Source organism: Fukomys damarensis, unplaced genomic scaffold (genome assembly GCF_012274545.1).
Source record: "Fukomys damarensis isolate Sample0158 unplaced genomic scaffold, DMR_v1.0_HiC HiC_scaffold_15, whole genome shotgun sequence".
In the NCBI taxonomy this organism is placed as follows: domain Eukaryota; kingdom Metazoa; phylum Chordata; class Mammalia; order Rodentia; family Bathyergidae; genus Fukomys; species Fukomys damarensis.
This window is the reverse complement of record NW_022900927.1, coordinates 29,630,400-29,649,875: the sequence shown is the minus strand read 5'-3', so window position 1 is coordinate 29,649,875 and position 19,476 is coordinate 29,630,400. Positions and strand designations below refer to the sequence as shown.

Here is a 19,476-nt window from a genome sequence, read left to right as displayed (position 1 = left end):
CCTGGAGGCAATTAGTATGTACACAATATTAAATCCTTTCATTTAGGAGCAAAGGAAAAAAAAAAAAGCAAAGGATACCTTTCCACTTACTCAAGTCATCTTTTCTATTTCTAAGTAGAATTTGTAAGTCTTCCATTATAGATCTTATACTTGTCTTAGTTTAGTTTTTGACATTTTGTCTTTATCGTTAGTGTGAATTCTTGATTATTACTTTTATAAAGGAAAACTAATTTTGGCATACTTGTTTTACCTCTGTGCTTACTAGAGAAACAGATTTAATGCAAGGTACAAAAATATAAGAATTTATAAGATTGGTTCACAATGTCTGCCCAGACTCAAGTGTAGAAGAGCGCACTTCTTCCATCTGCGTGTTGGGAGATCCGAAGGACCCGGCTGAAGGCCCGGCGCTCACTGTAGGGTCCCACACGAGTCTGTATCGGGAGGCCAAAGCATCTCTGCTGAAGGCTGAAGATTCTGTGCTGGGAGCCAGGAGAGGATGTCAAACTGAAGGTGAAGACTGGGGCTCCTCTGAAGAAACAGAAGTGACCCGCCTTGTTATTCCATTCAGACGATGAGCCTATCGGTCGGGGTCCTCACACCCGGGGTGGGTCTTCTGTCTTCTGTGAATCCCTCCCTTCCGCCACACTCAGAACTATGCTGATCCAATTGAGTTGGGTGTTTCTTATTCAGATTGACACAGTTAACTATCACAACCTCATAGAATTCCTCGTTATATCTGAAATTATTCTAGTTAATTAATTCTTGTGAGTTTACCTGATATATACAACTGTCAGGAGCAGGGCTGGGGATGTAGTTTAGTGGCACCACTCCTGCTTCAAAAGTGCAAGTTCCTAAGTTCGATCTCCAGTACCAAAAACAAACAACAACAACAAAAACCCCCCAAACAAACAAACAAAACTGTCAGGAGCAAATAATGACTATTCCTTTCCAAAATTTTAGGCCACATTATGTTCTCTTGGCTTTTTTTGATTGTTTTGAGCCAGGGCCCTACAAGGTCTCTCAAGCCTGCCCTTGAACTCACTGTGCACCTCAGGCTGGCCTAGAAGTTGTTTTGGAGGCCAGGAGAGCAGAGACCAACCAAGCAGGCTTTGTGCCAGCAATGAGTGTTTATTTCACTCAGGTGCAAGTGGGCTGAGTCTGAAAAGAGAGTCAACCCTGAGTAAGGGGAGAACAAACGCCTTTAAGGGGGAAGTGGTTACCAGGTGTTGGAGGCAGCTGCCAGGCATTGGTCTGAGGAGTTTCTGCCTTGAGGAGTCTGGAGGCAGAGATAGTGTGGCCTGTGCAGTGTTTCCTGGAACCCAAAGAAGTATAGCTGTACTTGGACTACCTGGAACTGAGGGTTTGGGACATGGTGCTCTGCAATGCCCCATCCTACAGGCATGACAGAAGTCATGGTGATTCCCCTGCCTCAACCTTTGTGCTGAAGTTACAGGCATGCACCACCATGCCCAGAATACTTTTTGACTTATGATACATTAGGAACAATATTACATGATAGAGCTGTAGCGATGCATGTCTATAATCCTAGCACTCGGGAGGATGACACTGGGGGATTGCCATGAATTCGAGGTCAGCCTGGGCTACATGGTGAGTTCAAGGACAGGCTGAATTACAGAGTGAGATGTCTCAAAACAAAAACAAAACAAGCAAAAATATTACATGATATTAATGTTGTTAGTGGAAATAATGGAGTAGAAATCCTTTTTTTCTGACTTGAATGAGACTATTTCAGCCATTGATTTTTGGTTTTTGTTTGAAGGATGTATAAAAAACATGTCAAGGAACTGTATTTCTGTCTATTTTTATTTTACTAAGACTTTTTTGTGGTACTCTGGATTGAATCTGGGGCCGTGAACCTGCTAGGCAACTACTCTGCCATTGGGGTACACTCCTAGACTTTTTTTTTTTTTTTTTTTTTTTTTTTTTTAAAAAAAATTTTTTTTTTTTTTTGAGAAAAAAGCTCAACAAGGAAGAGAAAGCAAACATTCTGTGTTAGAGCAAGAAAAGGAAGGCTCTAGGGAGCAAATGGTGGGGATAGTATGGCAAAGGGTGTGGAAGCAACAGGCTTTTATTATAAAGAAAATTGCATTGAGAAGCTACTGAAAAATATGGAAATAATTAGATACAAAGGAACCAATAAAAAAACAGCAATTTCTAGTGAGATAGAGCAAATTAGATAAAGTTAAACTCTCTCCTACTATTCATCCATCAGGAGGCTCAAAGCAGACAACGCTAAGGTTTCTCTTGAAGACCTACTGCAGCTGTAAAATGTTACAAAGACTCCCCCAGAAAAATCTCTAGAACCATGTGGTACGGGAAACCTTGCTGACAGAAATAACACGAGTTAGAATGAAACATCCCACTCTTGCCTGGAGGAACTAAGCACTTTGACACAAAAAGGTAGGCCTGATTGCCAGTCCAGGAGCAGAATGTCAGTAGGGCTTTTCTGAGCATGATATTCCACATTCATCTTGACTTTGGGTTTCCAAGGAGTCAGGGGCATGGGTTGCCTTTGCAGTGAGTCCTAACCTGATGACACATTACATTACACGCAGCCCAGTCTTGCACCTACCAAAACAGTTTCATTTACAATCTTTGTAAACCCTACTCTTCCCTCAAAACCCTATAATAACACTGTCTTTTCCTTTGATGAGACTCCCCATGGTTCTTCTGGTATGAGATTTCCCTTGTTGTATGCTCTACAAGTTTTCCTCTAGGGAACTTAGGCAGATAGGATTAGAAAAATGTGGACATTGTTAGCAGTGGACATAAGTCTTGCTGCTGTGACTGGGATCTTTGTCTATGTAATAATGTGCATATTTGAGTCTTCTGGATTCTGCATGGCCTGTCTCCCAACTGCATAGATTTTGCACTGAATCTGGACAGTGATCATACCTCTCTGGCCCTTCATTGTTGGGTTAATACTTTCTCCTGTCTTCTGCCTATTTATCTAGTGTATTTTATGTTGTTTGTTGCTGAGCACGTTTCTCAGTCTTGTCTATGTGTGAGAAATTTTCTCTGGGAGAGAGCTTGCAGTTACTATCCATGTTAAATGACAGGAAGCTGCTGATCTTGACTGGCAGCTGGGAAAAGCTTCACTGTAGAATCAAAGGCTAAGACACTCAGAAGCAATGTCTACTTTTGACCATCCATTGGCCAATTTTTCACAGGCTTATCTTCCATAAAACTTACTACCTTCTGACATAATTTCACTAAGGATGATTGGAATTATAGTGGCCAATTTGAGGAGCCATAATATCAGTAAGACTGCATTTAAGAAATGCCTTGGAGCCGGGCATGGTGGCGCAGGGTTGTAATCCCAGCACTCCGGAGGCTGAGGCAGGAGCATCACTGTGAGTTCGAGACCAGCCTGGGCTACATAGTGAGTTCCAGGTCAGTCTCAACTACATAGTGAGACCCTGTCTCAAAAAACCAAACCAAACCAAACCAAACACCAGAAATGCCTTGGAAGCTGGGGATTTAGCTTAAGTGGTTCTGCTGCCTGCCTTGCAAGGACCCAAATTCGATGATCCCTGGTACCAAAAAAAAAAATCCTTGGAAAATGAGAACCAAGACCTGTCATGTAAAGGTACAAAATCCCAATGATGAATGTAACTGTACGGTATACCTAAGATGTACCAATAAACTCAATGAGAGAGAAAAAAAAATGCCTTGGAACAAAAAGGCAGGCTGTCTTTTCTGTCTAAAGGAAAGAGAATGTCATTTAATATAGGAGATCCTTATCCCTTGCTTCCATTATTTCAGAAATAAGCATTATTTTTGTTAGCAAAGCTTGACAGTACTTTTAAGGGTCTGAGTTAAACCAGACTCTTATGGGTATATGGGTAATTTTTTGTTGTTCTTGTTGCATCTAAACTTTTCTCCTTGCTTCTCATAGGGAAATAATCTGTCCTTTATAACAATATTTTCATACTGTATTTTTTTCAGGCTTGCTTCCTTTCACTTAGAGACAGTTTGCTTTTACAGGCCACTAAGTACAGGTGAGGGCTTCTAGATTTTATGAACTTATCTGGTCCCTTAGATTAGCTGTTGTCCCATGGATGCACACAGAATAAATTCTACTGGAAGGTTATACCCTACCCTCCAACAGGTGAGATACCAGTGTTCACACTTCTCCTCGCCCAATTCTTCCTACATCAAGCATGTGGTCTGTAGCAGAGGTGTCCTGGGAAAGCTATGCAATATCAGGAACAGAGGGCACTCTGTCTGGTAAGCAGCTCTCCTCTTCTTCCTCATGGGAAGGGAACAGTTTCATGTGCTCCAGATGCACTTAGGTATGTCTCCTTACGGGGAGCCATAGATTTTCACTCAGCCATCCAGTCTCATTGAGCTAACAACTTTGGGAGAGGGAGTACCAGAGGTCTTTTGTATAAAAAGTGCATCTAAAACCAGCCAAGCTTCCCAGCTCTCATTTTCCAACCATCTTGAGTTTGATTGTTTTATAAGCCAAGACCAAAAGTTAAATAAAAGAGATTTTTAAAAATAAATGAACAGTATAAGTTTTTGTTCCCAAGGTGGTATCTTGGAAACTATGTCTAACTGTTCATTAGTAACATTTTGGAAAAACCATTGAATAGCTAGGTTGTTAACGTTATGGCTTTGCCATAGAAATTAAGTGACTAGGATGACTAGGAACTGTACAGTGCCCTAGAGCAAGTTTTACATATTAAAAAGGCTGTTTTAATATTTAGGGGTCATCCTGAAATATGGACATTAGATATATATTTCTTTTTAAAAAGACCTCGCATTTATGAAAGCTCCTTAATCATTACTTAACCTAAGATGTTAGATATAATTAACAATGCCAGTCCTATTTCTGTACATGAATGACATGGTGGCATGCTACTTATATTTTCCCTTTGTGTTTTTTTTAGTAACCATGCTACTGCTTTGTCTATTACTGTATCTTAGTTTCATGGCATTTATGAAACTGAAAGGAATCTTTTAAGATGAATTCTCATATTTTACAAATGAGAAATTTCAACTCAGGGAGATTTAAGTGACTCAAAGTCAACTCCTAGAAGCAGAAGCCAAGTATAACTCTGAAGTCCTTTGACCCTTCCACCAAACTAAAATGCTCTTGAGCTCTGGTTTTTTTATATACAGCTGAGTTTCCTCAACTAGATTAGAAATGGCTCCAGAGCAGACTTTGGAATGTTTTTCTTAAACACCTCTTCCCATTCCTTTCCCAAGACTATAAAACACCAAAGTGATTAAAACATGTATTGAATCTGGATGTGTTACCTTCTACACTTCTGAATTCAAACCTTGGTGACATTGTTTTCCATGTTGGAGATGGGGAGATACTGAAGATAATGTAAACTGTGTGGTGGCAAAGTCATTTGATAGTCTTTCCTTAATGAGTCATTAGCTTTGCCTCAAGAGCATTTAAATTTTCAGGTGGGGATGGAAGTACTTAGGGAATCCTTGGCATGCTTCTGTCAACCATTAAATGAGTGCAGAATCTTGTTAATAGGAGTAGTTCACTCCTAAAGAGATGATCTGGTTGAGCTCCCTTTTGTAAGTAGCCACAATCTATCTATCTATACAAAAGGGCAGAACAAGGATCCCTGGGGATTAGCATTTTTTTTTTTTTTTTAAGAGTAGGAAAAATATATTGAGAGAGAAAGCTTCTAAGAGAGACAGAAAGGGGACTGGAATGTGGGTTACCTCTATTAGCACATTTCTATGAGTCATCCATTCTTTTAATCTAACTCAAAATCTCATAAGACGGTCTTCTTAAATCACTTGAGTAAAACAAGTAGCAAGTGCTCACTACACAAAACACTATATTAAACACTGCGAATAGAAAAGTTCTTGAGGGCCAGGGCTTTAGCTCAGTGGTTCTGTTGCCTGTCTCGCAAGTGTCAGGACCTGAGTTCGATCCCTGGTCCCAAAAACGGGGAGGGGGCCTTCTTAGAAAAGTTCTTGCTTTGGAGTGGATATAATTTTGTAAGGCATCTATCTACTTAAACTCATTTTGATACAGTAATATCTCAACAATAATTTTTTTCATAATTTTTTTAAATAAAAAGATAATTGGGAAACAGGCTATTACTCCTCAAATTAATGAGAACACTAGCAAGCTTCACTTTGGAAAAACAGACGACTAAGACTTCTAGGTATAAAGCATCCACTGGTGAAGCCTGTTACCTGTAAAATATTCAGTGAGGAGGATTTACGGGTTCATATTCTGATATTTATGCACCACAGCACTCAGGTGTGGTAAAAGAGCACTGGACCAAAAATTAGATCAGGATACAGTTCTGCTTCTGCCCACGTAATGGTTTTGGGAGGCTAAGATGTTAAACATTGGGAAACAACCTGTCACCTTTTAAATTAATTAGAGAAGATGATTTTCCTAAATTCCCTAACAGGGCTTTAACATCTCACATTACGCTATCCCACAGATGAGGGATGGTATATTTATACCAGGATTTTTAAACTAGTTAGCTAAATTCTTCATAGGTTGATGGGGAAAGACTTGAGAGAAAATGTTAATCCAAGAAAATTTAGACAATTGAAATGTACTAGGCCCTACATTTTGTAAATGTCCCAGGTAACATCCTTGGTGATTAATGATTAGTCACTGTTTTTTGGTTTTCTTTTGTTTTGTTTTTTGGTACCAGGGATTGAACTCAGGCCCTTGTGCCTGTGAGGCAGGAGGCAAAACCACAGAGCCAAATCCCCCGCCCAGTAACTGTTTTTTATCATTATCATCAGATTATATTTGATAACCTACTAACAAGTAAATTCATTAAGCACTTACAGGGAATGTTAAGGTATGTGGGTATGGAAGCAACCTTATTAGAATTTTGATTCACCTGCAAGATGAAATATTGCAAAGTGAAAGGATTTGCTCAGTTACCTTAGTGTAAGTGGTACATCCAAAACTGATCCTTAGAATATGGAGGAGGTAATGTCAGGCTCTACAGAAAGTGGTTCAGGTACCACATGTGGAGGGTCATCTGGCCATCTACTCTGTTTAATCCTCTCCTGGACAGGTTTATGCAGGAGTACATTCAAGGTGTTTTAAAAAATCTCAATAAATATCTGACTACAATATGCTACATAAAACTGCCCCAAATAAAATAGGTAAGGTCCCTTGACTTTATCGGTTTTCTAGGGAAGGGAGGCAAATTCAGTGATTAATTTATTCTATTGTTTGTTCTAACAGGATGTAGCATAGTACTAGAAACATATTAAGGTTCACTGAAAGTAAGAGCTGTTTTTGTTTTAAACATTCTCCATCTCTCTCTGGTAAACTTTTATGAATCTAAATGCCTAAAAGTGTGAGGACCAAGTTTTTAGGTCAAGGTGGGCTCCATGCCCCTTACCCAAAATAGAATGAATGCAAAAGTTCCTTTCTGTAAAATTCCATTCTATGTGACAGTCTCTCTGTGTTTCTGTTCCTCTTTTAAGGGCAAGTTATCCTAGGGCATCTCCACCCTGTTTCTGTTCCTCTTTTAAGATCCCAAGATGAATCCTTTTCTGTTTGATTTAATTAATACAGGAATTAGTCATAGCTGACATAGGTAGCCACCTGCTGATATCCTGGCTTGCAAAATCAGATGATTTAATAAAAAGAGGAATTGATTCTGCGAATGTAGGCATTAGGTAATTTTCCAATAAGTGCCCTCCCGGTGCCCCTTGAACATCCAATGATATATAAAAGCCCTCCCAGTATCCCTCGAATATCCAATGATAAGCGAGAGCTAAAAATAGAAACCATATAAGCAAAAAGTTTCCTTAACCCTATATAAACCTGCTTCAAAAATGGACCTGGGCTCTCAGTCTGAAGCCGCTGTGATGGTGATACCTGAGGGTCCAGGCTCGAGCTTGCAATAAACTCCTCTTGTAATTGCATCGAACCTGACTCCTTGGTGGTCTTTGGGGACTTTGCAATTTGGGCATAACAAAAGCGTACAACTGGATTATAAAATATTTATAGTATGCTTATTGAATTTAGAGTCTTTACAATGAGCTACACACCCCCACCCTTTATTTTTTGAGACAGTGTCTCACAAAGTTTTCAAATTGCCCAGGACTCCCACTTTTGATCCTCCTACCTCAGCCTCCAAGTGCTTGGTTGCTCATGGCTTCTAATATCTCACCCTCAAAATGCTTTACTGCATCTTTGTTACAGCTCCCTACCCCTACCCCATGACGATGAGAACATTTTTCAAAGACTTTAAGACCCGTATCCCTACCCGGCCCCTCAGCCCCCACCACTTGAGGAAGGCTCCATTTCAGAGGCTGAAAAAGAAATGTATTTGATGAGTTCAATCCGCAGTACAAAAAAAAAAAAAAAGAAAAAAGAAATGTATTTGAAATGAAGTATTAGCCTGAGGTAACTTACCTCCTCTTTTGTCTCCAGGGCATCTTGGATTTCTTATTTTCTGAGCAGGTTAGAAATCTGGAGAGCCAGTAGAAAAGCCGGGCTATCTTCTGAAGGCCTTGATAGTCACTTCTTATGGCCATGGCTGGAACTTGTAGTGTCTCTGAGTGGCTCTCCCCCAGAGCACAGATGAGCAACACTGTCACACCCCCAGGTGACACTTTGGCTGTGAATTTCCTGTCAGCCAGTACAGCTGGAGACCATTGATTAGCCCTAAATCCTCTTTGTCATTCCTTTGTTTTGTTCTTTAGATGTTGGCTCTTGTAACCGTATTGATATTCTTTCCAAAGCAAGTTTTAAGCTGTCTTTAAAAAGAAACACAAAACTCTAACCTAACACAACACTTGATAATTTTTAAGCAAGGATCTCCTGATTTCTGTCATAAAAATACAATTTTATGTTGGGCGTGGTGGCACACATCTGTAATCCCAGCACTTGGGAGGCACAGGCAGGAGGATTGCTGAGTTCAAAGATAGCTTGGGTGACAGAGTGAGTTCAAGGCCAACCTGAACTACAAAGTGAGACCCTGTCTCAAAAAACCAAAACACCAAAAAACAAAAAACCCAACCCCCCAACCCAATTTTTATCACAGAGGAATAAAAAAACCAAAACCAACCATTATTTGCTAGTTCAGCCTCTACAGAACTGTCAGTAGCACTTTGTAGACAATTATAAATGATAATTAATGGTGGCTAACAAGCTATCACCTAAAGCTGTAACCTTGATCCATTTGCTTTATACATTTTTCACTGGAAAAAAGATACTATTTTAAACCTTGGCAAGCCTTTATCCTAGGGGAGAAAAGTAATTTGATTGTATTCTTAGAAGTCAGGAATTATGTAAAAAAAAATTTTTTTTCCCCAGGGTCTTGGTCTTTTTTGTTGAATCGTTCTCTAGATCTTTAACATTATTATTTCAGTAGACAATGATTTCTAGTTGCCAATTAACTCGCAGTGAAGTTCCCATTATCACTCCTGAAATTTTAAGTCTTTGTTCATTGTCTGACAAAGAAATAAACTTATCCAAATAGTCATCACTTTTTTTTAGCCCCCAAAACAGCCTGATGAAATAGGTTTTTTTTATTTTTTGCTATGCTAGGGAGTGAACAAGGCCTCCTATTTGTGAAGTAAGCAGTTTACCACTGAGCTGCACCCCACTAGGCTTGCTGCAGTAAATATGAAAGGAGATTCTAAAGAGAAACAAGGGGTATTGTATTTCCAGGTTGTACGTCCATTAGATGCTTTCGATTTCTGTCCCACCTTCAGTATCTGGTAGGAATGTGGACTAAGGGCAGCTTAAGTGACAAGTGGGGAGCCAGTCCACCTAAAACAATGTACGGTTTTTTTCAGATACTTTTATCTTCTTAAAAGTGGGATGTGGAATCCATTTAAAACAAGAAAGACTTCTTTAAATGTTTTTCTTTTAAGGGTGTCTGCTCCTTGCTCCCTAGCCCTTCTCAGTTATTTTACTTAAAAAAAAAAATTTTTTTTCCCTCCTGGAGGGGAGATGAAGTCTCACTATTGCTCAGGCCGGTCTTGAACTCATGAACTCCACTGCTTCTTCTACCAGAACTGGAACTTTGGTCACACACACACACACACACACAACTGGCTGCAGTTTCTAAAACTTTGTGTGGCTATAGATATCCTAAAGCACTTCTTCAAAGCACAATGAGTAAAGAACTGGGAGAGGAAATCAGATATTAAAAAATAGCTTTGGTTGTGGCTCTAATTCTGTGAGGAGAAAAGCTGTGGGCATTTCAATGGAGAGCTTGTTTGGGGGTTCTAGCAGGGGAGCACAGCTACTTGTTGTTAGGAGATCGCACATGTCAAAATATAATCCCCCCCAGCCATTTTATATCTTACTTCCGGGTTCTTTCCTCACTCTGAGTCCTTTCTCCCGCCGAAATTGTAAAGCGCGAAACTAGAGCTTCTGCAAGGCGCGGAATTCAAAAGGCAACCTGGCTTGCGATAGGATAACAAAGACAGCTTCGCCCAAGGAAAGATCTTCTGTTGCCTGTCCTATAAATATCCCAGCACTTCCTCTTATCTCTCTCTCTCCTTCTGCTTCTTCTTCCTCCTCTCTCTCTCTCTCCTCTCTCTCTCTCTGCCTTCCTGCCTCCCGCTCGCCTCCCTACAATAAAGATTTCCTGCCGGACCTCTCGGTGCGTGAGTGGCATAATTGGGCAAGGGGCACCCAAAGGGGGCTCGAGACCCCTTTCACTTGTAGACCCTTGACTGAGGAAATGGTCTTCTTCCACCAGGCATGCAGCTTTGGGAGAGACAAACATGGAGCAGTGAGGAAGGGGACACCCACCTAGCTAACCAAAGCAGCTGAATCAACCCTGGTGATCAACAGTGACAGATGTCCAGCCAGACAGCCCTCACATCTACATTTCAATTGCCAGTACTTACATCTATTGATAGTCTTAGGTAATTCCAAACAATGCACCTCTTACTTTTTACTGAAGACCACAAAAGGTGAACATTAGTGCTAGAAAAAAAACAAAAAAACTAGGATTATTGTTATTTTTTTATATAATTTACTGATCATATTTATGTACTGTATATATATGTACTGAGGCTCCAACTTGGCCTCATACATGCTAGATGCATGCTCTAATACTAAGCTACATATATATATATTTTTTTGATTTTTTTGTTTTTGTTTTTTGAGACAGGGTCTCACTACGTACTTGAGACTGATCTGGAGCTCACCATGTAGCCCAGGCTGGTCTTGAACTCACAGCAATCCTCCTGCCTCAGCCTCCCGCGTGCTGGGATTACAGGCATGCGCCACCATGCCTGGCTAAACTATATTCTTAATCCTTTTAAAAAAACCTGATTTTAGCTCAGTGGTTCCCCGCCTGCCTCGAAAGCGCAAGGGCCCAAGTTTGATCCCCAGTACCAAAAACAAACTTATTTGACATAGGGTCTCCGTAGTTGCCCAGGCTTCTCTCAAACTTGTGATCCTCTGCCTCAACTCCTCAGTAGCTGGGATTAAAGTGTAACAGCATATATACAGTCCACAGCAACTCTTGGAGGTATAGCAGGATGAAGCCAACAAGAACCGAGAACACACCTGAAAGTTGGAGGGAATTGTATGTACAGCTTTCTCCACAGTGATCAGCCTGGAGCTGCAAGTGAACAGGGTTTATATGGATCAAGGGAAGATGGCTGGGGATGCAGAAGCAAGGCATTTAACATCCGTTCATTGGCTGAGGAAGTTTAGTTTACATGATTGGCTAGAAAAGTACACTGAATACAGACACTTACTGAGAACAAGTGTTAGGTGTGGGGGGGGTGTGAGCTGAGAGCTTTGTCAGTTAAATCAGCTAGCCTCAGGAAACACTTTTTTGCTCAGACATCATTTTCTCAATAGGTATATGCTACCAGGACAAATTTATTATTTTTTAAAAATACCATTAATCTGTCTTTTAGAAAGTTTAATACTGGGAGAGGGACACTAAACTGGTGATGTAACTCATTTTATATCAAGTTTTACTTAATCACTGAAAATTAGTAAACTGGTACCACATGCATTGACTTGAAATGTTTTGAATTGGGATGCATTTAGTTTGGTTTTTGGTGCTGGGGCTTGAAACCAGGACCTCATGCACACCAAGCATATGCTCTGATGCTGAGCTACATCTCTATCCTTAAGAATGAATTCTGAGGGCAAAATCTCAAAAACAAAAATATGTCGTTTTTGTATCACTGCAATGGGAGTGAGCCCCAGTACTTTTTTTTTTTTTTAAATCCCCGGTAACCCCCCCCAAAGGGATATATTTTTATCATTGCTGTTAATAAAAATACAATCCTCAATAATGAGTTTGCTGGTATTTTTCATTAGATGTATTGTGATAAAAACTAAACTAATCACATAAAGTATGTAAGTACAGATATACATGTTATATGATGAAATGGTATTGGAGAGTGATTACTTCTCTGACTGCCTAGAAAGAGGGATGGGGAGGGCTAAAGAAACAAGAGATTTGTGTAATTTCAAAGTACTTGGAACACCAGGAGGTCACAAATAATGGAAGGGAATATCAGGCGACTTAGTGGGCAGCAGTAATTCGTTTTTTTGTTGTTTTTGAGACAGGGTCTCACTATGTAGTTGAGACTGACCTGGAAATCACTATGTAGCCCAGGCTGGTCTCCAATTCACAGCGATCCTCCTGCCTCACCCTCCTGAGTGCTGGGATTACAGGCATGCGCCACCCCCCCACTCAATTCAATGTTGATGAGGGTGGTAAGGAGAGCATTCTTACAATAGTAGGTGAGACAAAACAGCATGCTAATAAAGAAGCTGCCCTTTCCCCAGGTGAAACTTTGCTTCTTTTTTTTTTATCACTACTCATTCTCAAAGGATGTCTTCAGCTGATGTACTCTTGCCCTTGAGGATTATCATGGGACCATTAAAGCCTCAACTTGTGGTATAAAATGGAGTTATGTTTCCACATGCCACAGCTGGTTTGTGGGCAAGGTGACATCAGGCCTTAGATAGCTACAGTCATACTTAAATTATGAAGTGATTTTTTTCCCCAAAATTATGTAGAATGGCTCCCAACAAACGGAAAATTAAAATCAAAAGAGATTAAATAACCCATTGCCTCACATTCTCTGAGGTTAAACAGGTACAAAACTATATTTATATAAAGGGATTCACCCTTGAATGTATTTCCATAATGTGTATATATGACATTGAAAATTCCCTAGTATAATAATGCATCAATCATCACAAATAAAGTCCTAATATAAACCAGGCTTGTTGGCACATGTCTGTAATTTTAGCACACTGGAGGCCAAGACAGGAAGATTGTAAGTTCAAGGCTAGACTGGGCTACATAGCAAGACTCTGTCTTAAAAAAAAAAAAAAAAATCTTTTCAGTTTTAAGATGAATCTGTTTCCCATGTTTATAGTAATCAAATCTATCTACACTTTAGAACATATCTTTGATACACAAGTTGTGTATTTTTTTGAGACAGAGTCTTGCTATGTAGTTTAGGCTGGCCTTGAACTCACTATGTAGCCCAGACAAGCCTTGAACTCATGGTGATCCTCCTGACTCCCAAATGCTGGGATTACAGGCACGTACCACCATGCCTGGGACCTGCCAACATTCTGATAGGCCATATACCATAATAATAAAAATCCCAAGAGATGAAAGTTTTTTCCTGAATATGCAGACCTTTAATCTAGAATTCTGGGTACACTTTTCAAACAAAATATTCCCTTTGAATTTGTACAGCACAAAGTTAGAAAGGACTTTTATTGAACCTGGAATGAGTAGGCTTATAAGAGATACAAAATGGTCTCTATATTCACTATTCTGAGAATAATTTACCATTACCAGCCATATCACTTTTTCCAAAAGGTAAACTGTTTTTGTTTTTTTGAGACAGGGTCTCACTATGTAGTTGAGACTGACCTGGAACTCACTCACTATGTTGCCCAGGCTGGTCTCAAAAACTCACAGCGATCCTCCTGCCTCAGCCTCCCGAGTGCTGGGATTATAGGCACCACGCCCAGCTCCAAAAGGTAAATTCTGTATTGTGAGTGCAAATCAGTGATAGAGCACTGGCCCAGCACACACAAGGCCCTGGATTCAATCCCCAGAGAACCACAGTGGGGAAAAAAAAAAAAGTTACAATAACTTTTGTTTGTAGACTAGACGCACAGAAACATATGAAATTTTTACAGTAAAATTGAGAAATTTATTTTTGTCATGAAATAATAAGCAGAATTAAAATAAAGAAATGTACAGTTTGAAACAAGTGAAAGGACCCTACAATTTAATGATAATTATACCTTTATGCCCAAAGGAAAAACGAAGACTTTTACATAATTCACTTTAAAAATTTCATTCAATAATCCTTCTGAAATTAAATAGATACGAGGAGAACTGGGATCTGGACACCTTATAAAATAAAATAATGCCACTTTATTCTGCTAAAAAATTCTGATCCTCATAAAGCAGTGGTCCAGTTTTGCTCCTCACTCATAGAAGCCGCATCCCACTGTATCATTTAAAATGTGCCATGATTTCCAGTCTTCTCTGATTTGTAAGGGTGCCACCTTTGGTTCCATTTAAAAATATTTTTAGTACAGTCCAAAAAATAGACCTTTTCAGTCTTCCTTGGAGAGCGGAGGATCAGCACCCCAACTATCAGCAGGTCATGGATTTCTTCTAGAGCTCACTGAGGTCAAACTGCCTCATGTACTTACAAATGTTAAAAATCAAAATTACATTTTAACAGCAGCCAAAAATTTATATATCTTTTATTTACACTATTGTACATATTTACATGACTACATCAATACTGAATTGTAGAAATAAGACATCATTCATAAAGGACAAAGGCATTCATTTAATGCCCCAGCGTTATCTTCGTGTGCAAAGAGAAAACTTTTCTCAAACTTCTGAGAAAGCTAAAGACAGTCAACATTGCGTAGGCCACCATCCATGGTTAAAGACCCAAACCTAAAATACACAAAAGAAAAAATAATCTCAAAAGATTCATTCATTTGATCTCTGAGATTCTTTTTTTCTTTTTTGCAGTGCAGGGACTGGAACCGAGGGCCTTTTGTACACACTAGGTAAGTGTTCTACCACTGAGCCCCAGCCCCAGCCCCTGGTCCCCAACACTTCAAAGAATACAGCACAGTTTTAAGAGGAAAAATAAATTTTTAGAGTTTAAACAACTGTAATTTGCTCTATTTCTTACTGAAAAAAAGTGGAGTTACCATAAATAAATGAAAAAACAAAACTCCTGTGGCTTGGGAAGAATTTTTAAGAGAAAATGAGGAGTAATGTAGTTGGGAAAGTGTTAGTAAGAATCACATACCTAGAATGTACCAATAAATTAAATTAAAAAAAAAAGACTCACATAATTTCTTTCTTGGTGAGGAGTGATTTTTAAACCAAGATATGGAGTTGGGAATATGATATACTCAAGGGACAGTGAGAAACAAGGACCCGCTGGAAAGGAATGTTACTTTGTGGAAGAGTGGGAAATAACAGTGGGTGGATAGGCTGGGACAATTTCTGTGTATACTCTGAAGAGAAGCATGAATTTAGACATCACTTCTTCAATAACTAGAGTGCAGAAATCTCTGCTCCAAGGGAATGATATGATTACATTGGTATTTTGGAAGACTATTTTGGCTATAATACCCTAACAGATGAGAAGAGTCTGGGTCAAAGAAACAGATTAGCAGGTTATTACCACAGCTCCCACACGAAGGGACCAACAGGAGATGAGCGTGAAGAGGGGAAATAAGGAAGCATTTGAAGAAAGTTTACCAAATTTCTGGAAAGCAACTAAAGAAGATTAAGTATGCAAAATTATTTATTCTTAACAAAGTAGGAGAGGGTGGTCCTACTGAAGAGGATAAGGAAATCAGAGTTAGATATTTTTAGATACAAAAAACCTTGAAGTGACAGAGGTACATCTATGTGGACACAGTGTGGCAAGACAGTCTGCAAAAGACCCGACTTTCATTACAGGTTGAACATCCCTAATCTGAAAATCTAAAATCCAAAAGGACCCAAAATCCAAAACTTTTTGGGTACCACATGAGATCACAAGACGAAAATTCCATAGCTAACCTCACAGGACAAGTTGCAAGTACACTAAAATTTCCTTCAGACTATGCGTATAAGGCGTATATGAAATATAGTCTGATTTGGTTCCCATCTTCAAGATTATCTTTTTTGTTATTGTTGTTTTTTGAGAGGGTCTCACTATGTAGTTGAGACTGACCTGGAACTCACTTACTATGTAGCCCAGGCTGGTCTCCAACTCACAGCCATCCTCCTGCCTCAGCCTTCCTAGTGCTGGGGATTACAGGCATGTGCCAGCACACCCAGAAAAGATTATCTTGTTATAAACAAGTATTCAAAAATATGAAAATATCTGAACTGCTTCTGGTCCCAAGCATTTTGAATGAGGGATACTCAACCTTCATTGGTTCTCTCATAAATCCTTATGTAGTCACTTCACAAGTAAGTTAAGACTATACTCTGTTAATTGGGCCAAATATTGTCAAATAAGCCTGCACAAATAAATAAGCCTGTCAAATAAAACACAGGAGGAACTGACCACCGAACATGCTTTAGGAAGCTGGGATTTTATTCTGCCATTCGTAAATGGTTTAACATAAAACCTTGTTAAAGCATCTTAATAGTCTGTTACTTTCTAATCTTTAGCCTAATAGGATAAATTTAGAATTTAGCTAAAGTTATGATAAAATTATAAAATGGACACTATAAAAAGTTAGAAAATTACTGTGTAGTTTCTACAAATAGGAAAAGGATTAAAAAAAAAACCTAACAGGCAATCCCAGAATAAATACTGAACATGTAAAAAGATGCTTGAAGGCCGGGGATTTGGCTCAGTGGTTCTGCCGCCTATCTCACAAGTGCAAAGGCCCAAGTTTGATCCCCAGTACCAAAACCAAAACAAACAAACAAACAAACAAAGATGCTTGACATTGCTATTAGCCAAAAAAATACAAACTAAAAGATCTTGGGTTTTACTAAGGAATTGGCAAACATTTAAAACACTGATACGTTATTAACAAAGACTCCGACATTCTGCCATTTAAAAAAATTATTTATCTATCTATTTATTTATTTTTCCAATACCAGGGATTGAACTCAGGACCTTGCACTTGCTAGGCAGGCAGCAGAACCACTGACCTAAATCCCCAGCCCTAACATTCTGCCATTTAAAAGAACTAATTAGCAATACTCATCAAAGCTTAAAAATGTGTACATTCTTTCAAGTCAGAAATTCCACACCTAGAAACTTTTCAACATTGATCCCTTGGGCTGGGGATACAGCTCAGTGGTAGAGCATTTGCCTAGTATGTGCAAGGCCTGGGGCCTGTCCCCAGAAGAGAAAAACTGATCCCTCAAAAATTTTTATATAAATTCTTACATGAAGAGATACACAGATGGATGTTCATTCAAACATGGTTTATAATTGTAAAGAAATCAGAAATACCTTAAATGCCCCCCCCATGAAGCAACACTAAACAGATTATAATGGGGGAAAGGACTGTATTGGGGTATGGAAAGCTGGGTTCTGGCTCCAGCTCATCCTCTTGGGGTATGATTTTAATAGCTGAAGAGCACAGCCCGCCTGCCTGCTCTGTACAAGGCTGGAAAGCATGCAAAGTGAGACAATGCAATGGGAAAAGTGTCCTGCAAGGGTACAAAACACCATGTCACTTGAGATATTTGTATTAGCATTTTAAAGGTGAGAGAGCCCATAGAGTGGCTAGGGTTTGAGAAGAGAGTTCTCCAGAGCAAAATGTCACTGGACTTCTTCAAGGGATCAGGACAAGGAAAATAGATATCCAAAAATGGCTTCATTGCTTTGTACATTTTCAACTCTCTTTTGGTCTTATCTGTTATGATACCATGGATGATAAGGAGACACCCAGCTCTTCTAAGAACTGCAGCTCCATATGGCATTCACCTGCAAGGAGACTTGCAAAGGGCTCTAGGTTATCAGCACCAATCAATGTGGTGGTATCTTATAGGTAATACAAAATCCTGGAACTGAAAATCATAGTTCTAATGAACACATGTTATGATTTGGTTTTCAGAAACTGATTCAATTAAATAATTCTATTAACCAATGCTTCTAGAAAATGAAACCAATCAACCATTCAAAACCACACAAATTCACCACCATGCCAAGAGAAAAAACAGTGTTCTTCCTTTGTGCCCCCTTCCTACTGCTAAGCCTACTGATAGGGAATGACAGACAGATGCAAGGAGACAGATGTGTAGCTACTCAGCTGCACACAAAATCACAATATGGGGTGAGGAGCCGGGGATTTAGATCAGTGGTTCCACAGCCTGCCTCACAAGCACAAGGTCTCGAGTTCGATTTCCAGTACCAAAAAATAAATACATAAATACATAAATAAATAAATACGGGGTGAGAGCTGCATTACTCACCTTTCTAGAATATGATTATTTTCAGCAAGTTCTTTAACCACTCCTTCCATCTCTTCCTTTAATTTCTTCATACTATGCATAGAAAACAAAAATAAAAAAGCACTTCTGCTCAAAAAATTCAAATGTTCTAGAATTATATTTATATAATGCTTTATTTTTAGATCCAATTAGAAGTATTATCGAACATTAGTTAACATTAAATAACATTATCAAGAGGCCAGGCATTTAGCTCAGTGGTTCCACCGCCTGCCTTGCAAGCACAAGGACCTGAGTTTGATCCCTGGTACCAACCTCTCCCCGCAAAAAACCAACCAACCAACCAAATAAAAAAACCAAAAACCAAAAAAACCAAAAAAACAACAAAAAACCATTATCAAACATTATAGTCACAATAAACACCAAGAATTTCAAGACATAAGAATAAGATTACAAACTGGAAAAAAAATAGAAACATTACAACTTCCAAATAATAAGTTTCTTACCCCAGAGTCATTTCCACTAATGTGTTAGAACTTGGATAAACTGGGGTCACGCTATGTTTGATTCCACCAGAAGCTGCAAACATTTTCTGAGGCAGAGTTTCTTGTAACTAAAACATTAAAAAAAAAAAAAAAAAGTTACTACAGATCACAAAACAAGTGTTACATCTTTTATCAAGTCCTTTAGAGTTCAAATTTCTATTTCAATACCATCAATTATACCGTATTTAAATCAATATCCTTTTAAAAAACTTTTCTTACAAATGATAAAAGAATGGTTTATCAATTGTCTTTAGTTGCAAAACATCTAAATTTAAGGAAGTTGGCTCAAAACACATATTGAAAATGGTGAATACAGGCATATGTATCCTCAATCATTATCAAATATTAACTTAGAAGAATTTTCATTTTTCCAAATAGGAAAAAATTGTAGGAGTAAAGATTTTTTTTCTATTTTTTATAGCTGTACCTCATTTGTATAGTCTTGATACTTGGATATTTCTTCTTCAATATCAAAACATTGATTAGTTAGAGATAACAACTGTTTCCTAAGGTGAAGCATCTTTCTGAAAACCAAA

At 38.9% G+C, this 19,476-nt stretch overlaps 1 protein-coding gene and 1 pseudogene across 1 annotated transcript in view; both read right to left on the bottom strand.

Moving 5' to 3' along the window:
• LOC117286148 overlaps positions 1 to 18,488 on the bottom strand; it is a 37,124-nt pseudogene extending 18,636 nt beyond the window's left edge.
• The window catches only part of Tbk1 (TANK binding kinase 1), a 58,739-nt gene continuing 53,440 nt past the window's right edge, over positions 14,178 to 19,476 (bottom strand). Inside the window, exons 18-21 of the mRNA XM_010644523.3 lie at positions 19,368 to 19,464; positions 18,902 to 19,008; positions 18,420 to 18,491; positions 14,178 to 14,927 (exon numbers count right to left, since the gene is read on the bottom strand). Coding sequence (XP_010642825.1) covers positions 14,876 to 14,927; positions 18,420 to 18,491; positions 18,902 to 19,008; positions 19,368 to 19,464 — 328 coding nt within the window. The 3' untranslated portion in view covers positions 14,178 to 14,875. The remainder of the gene's footprint in view (positions 14,928 to 18,419; positions 18,492 to 18,901; positions 19,009 to 19,367; positions 19,465 to 19,476) is intronic.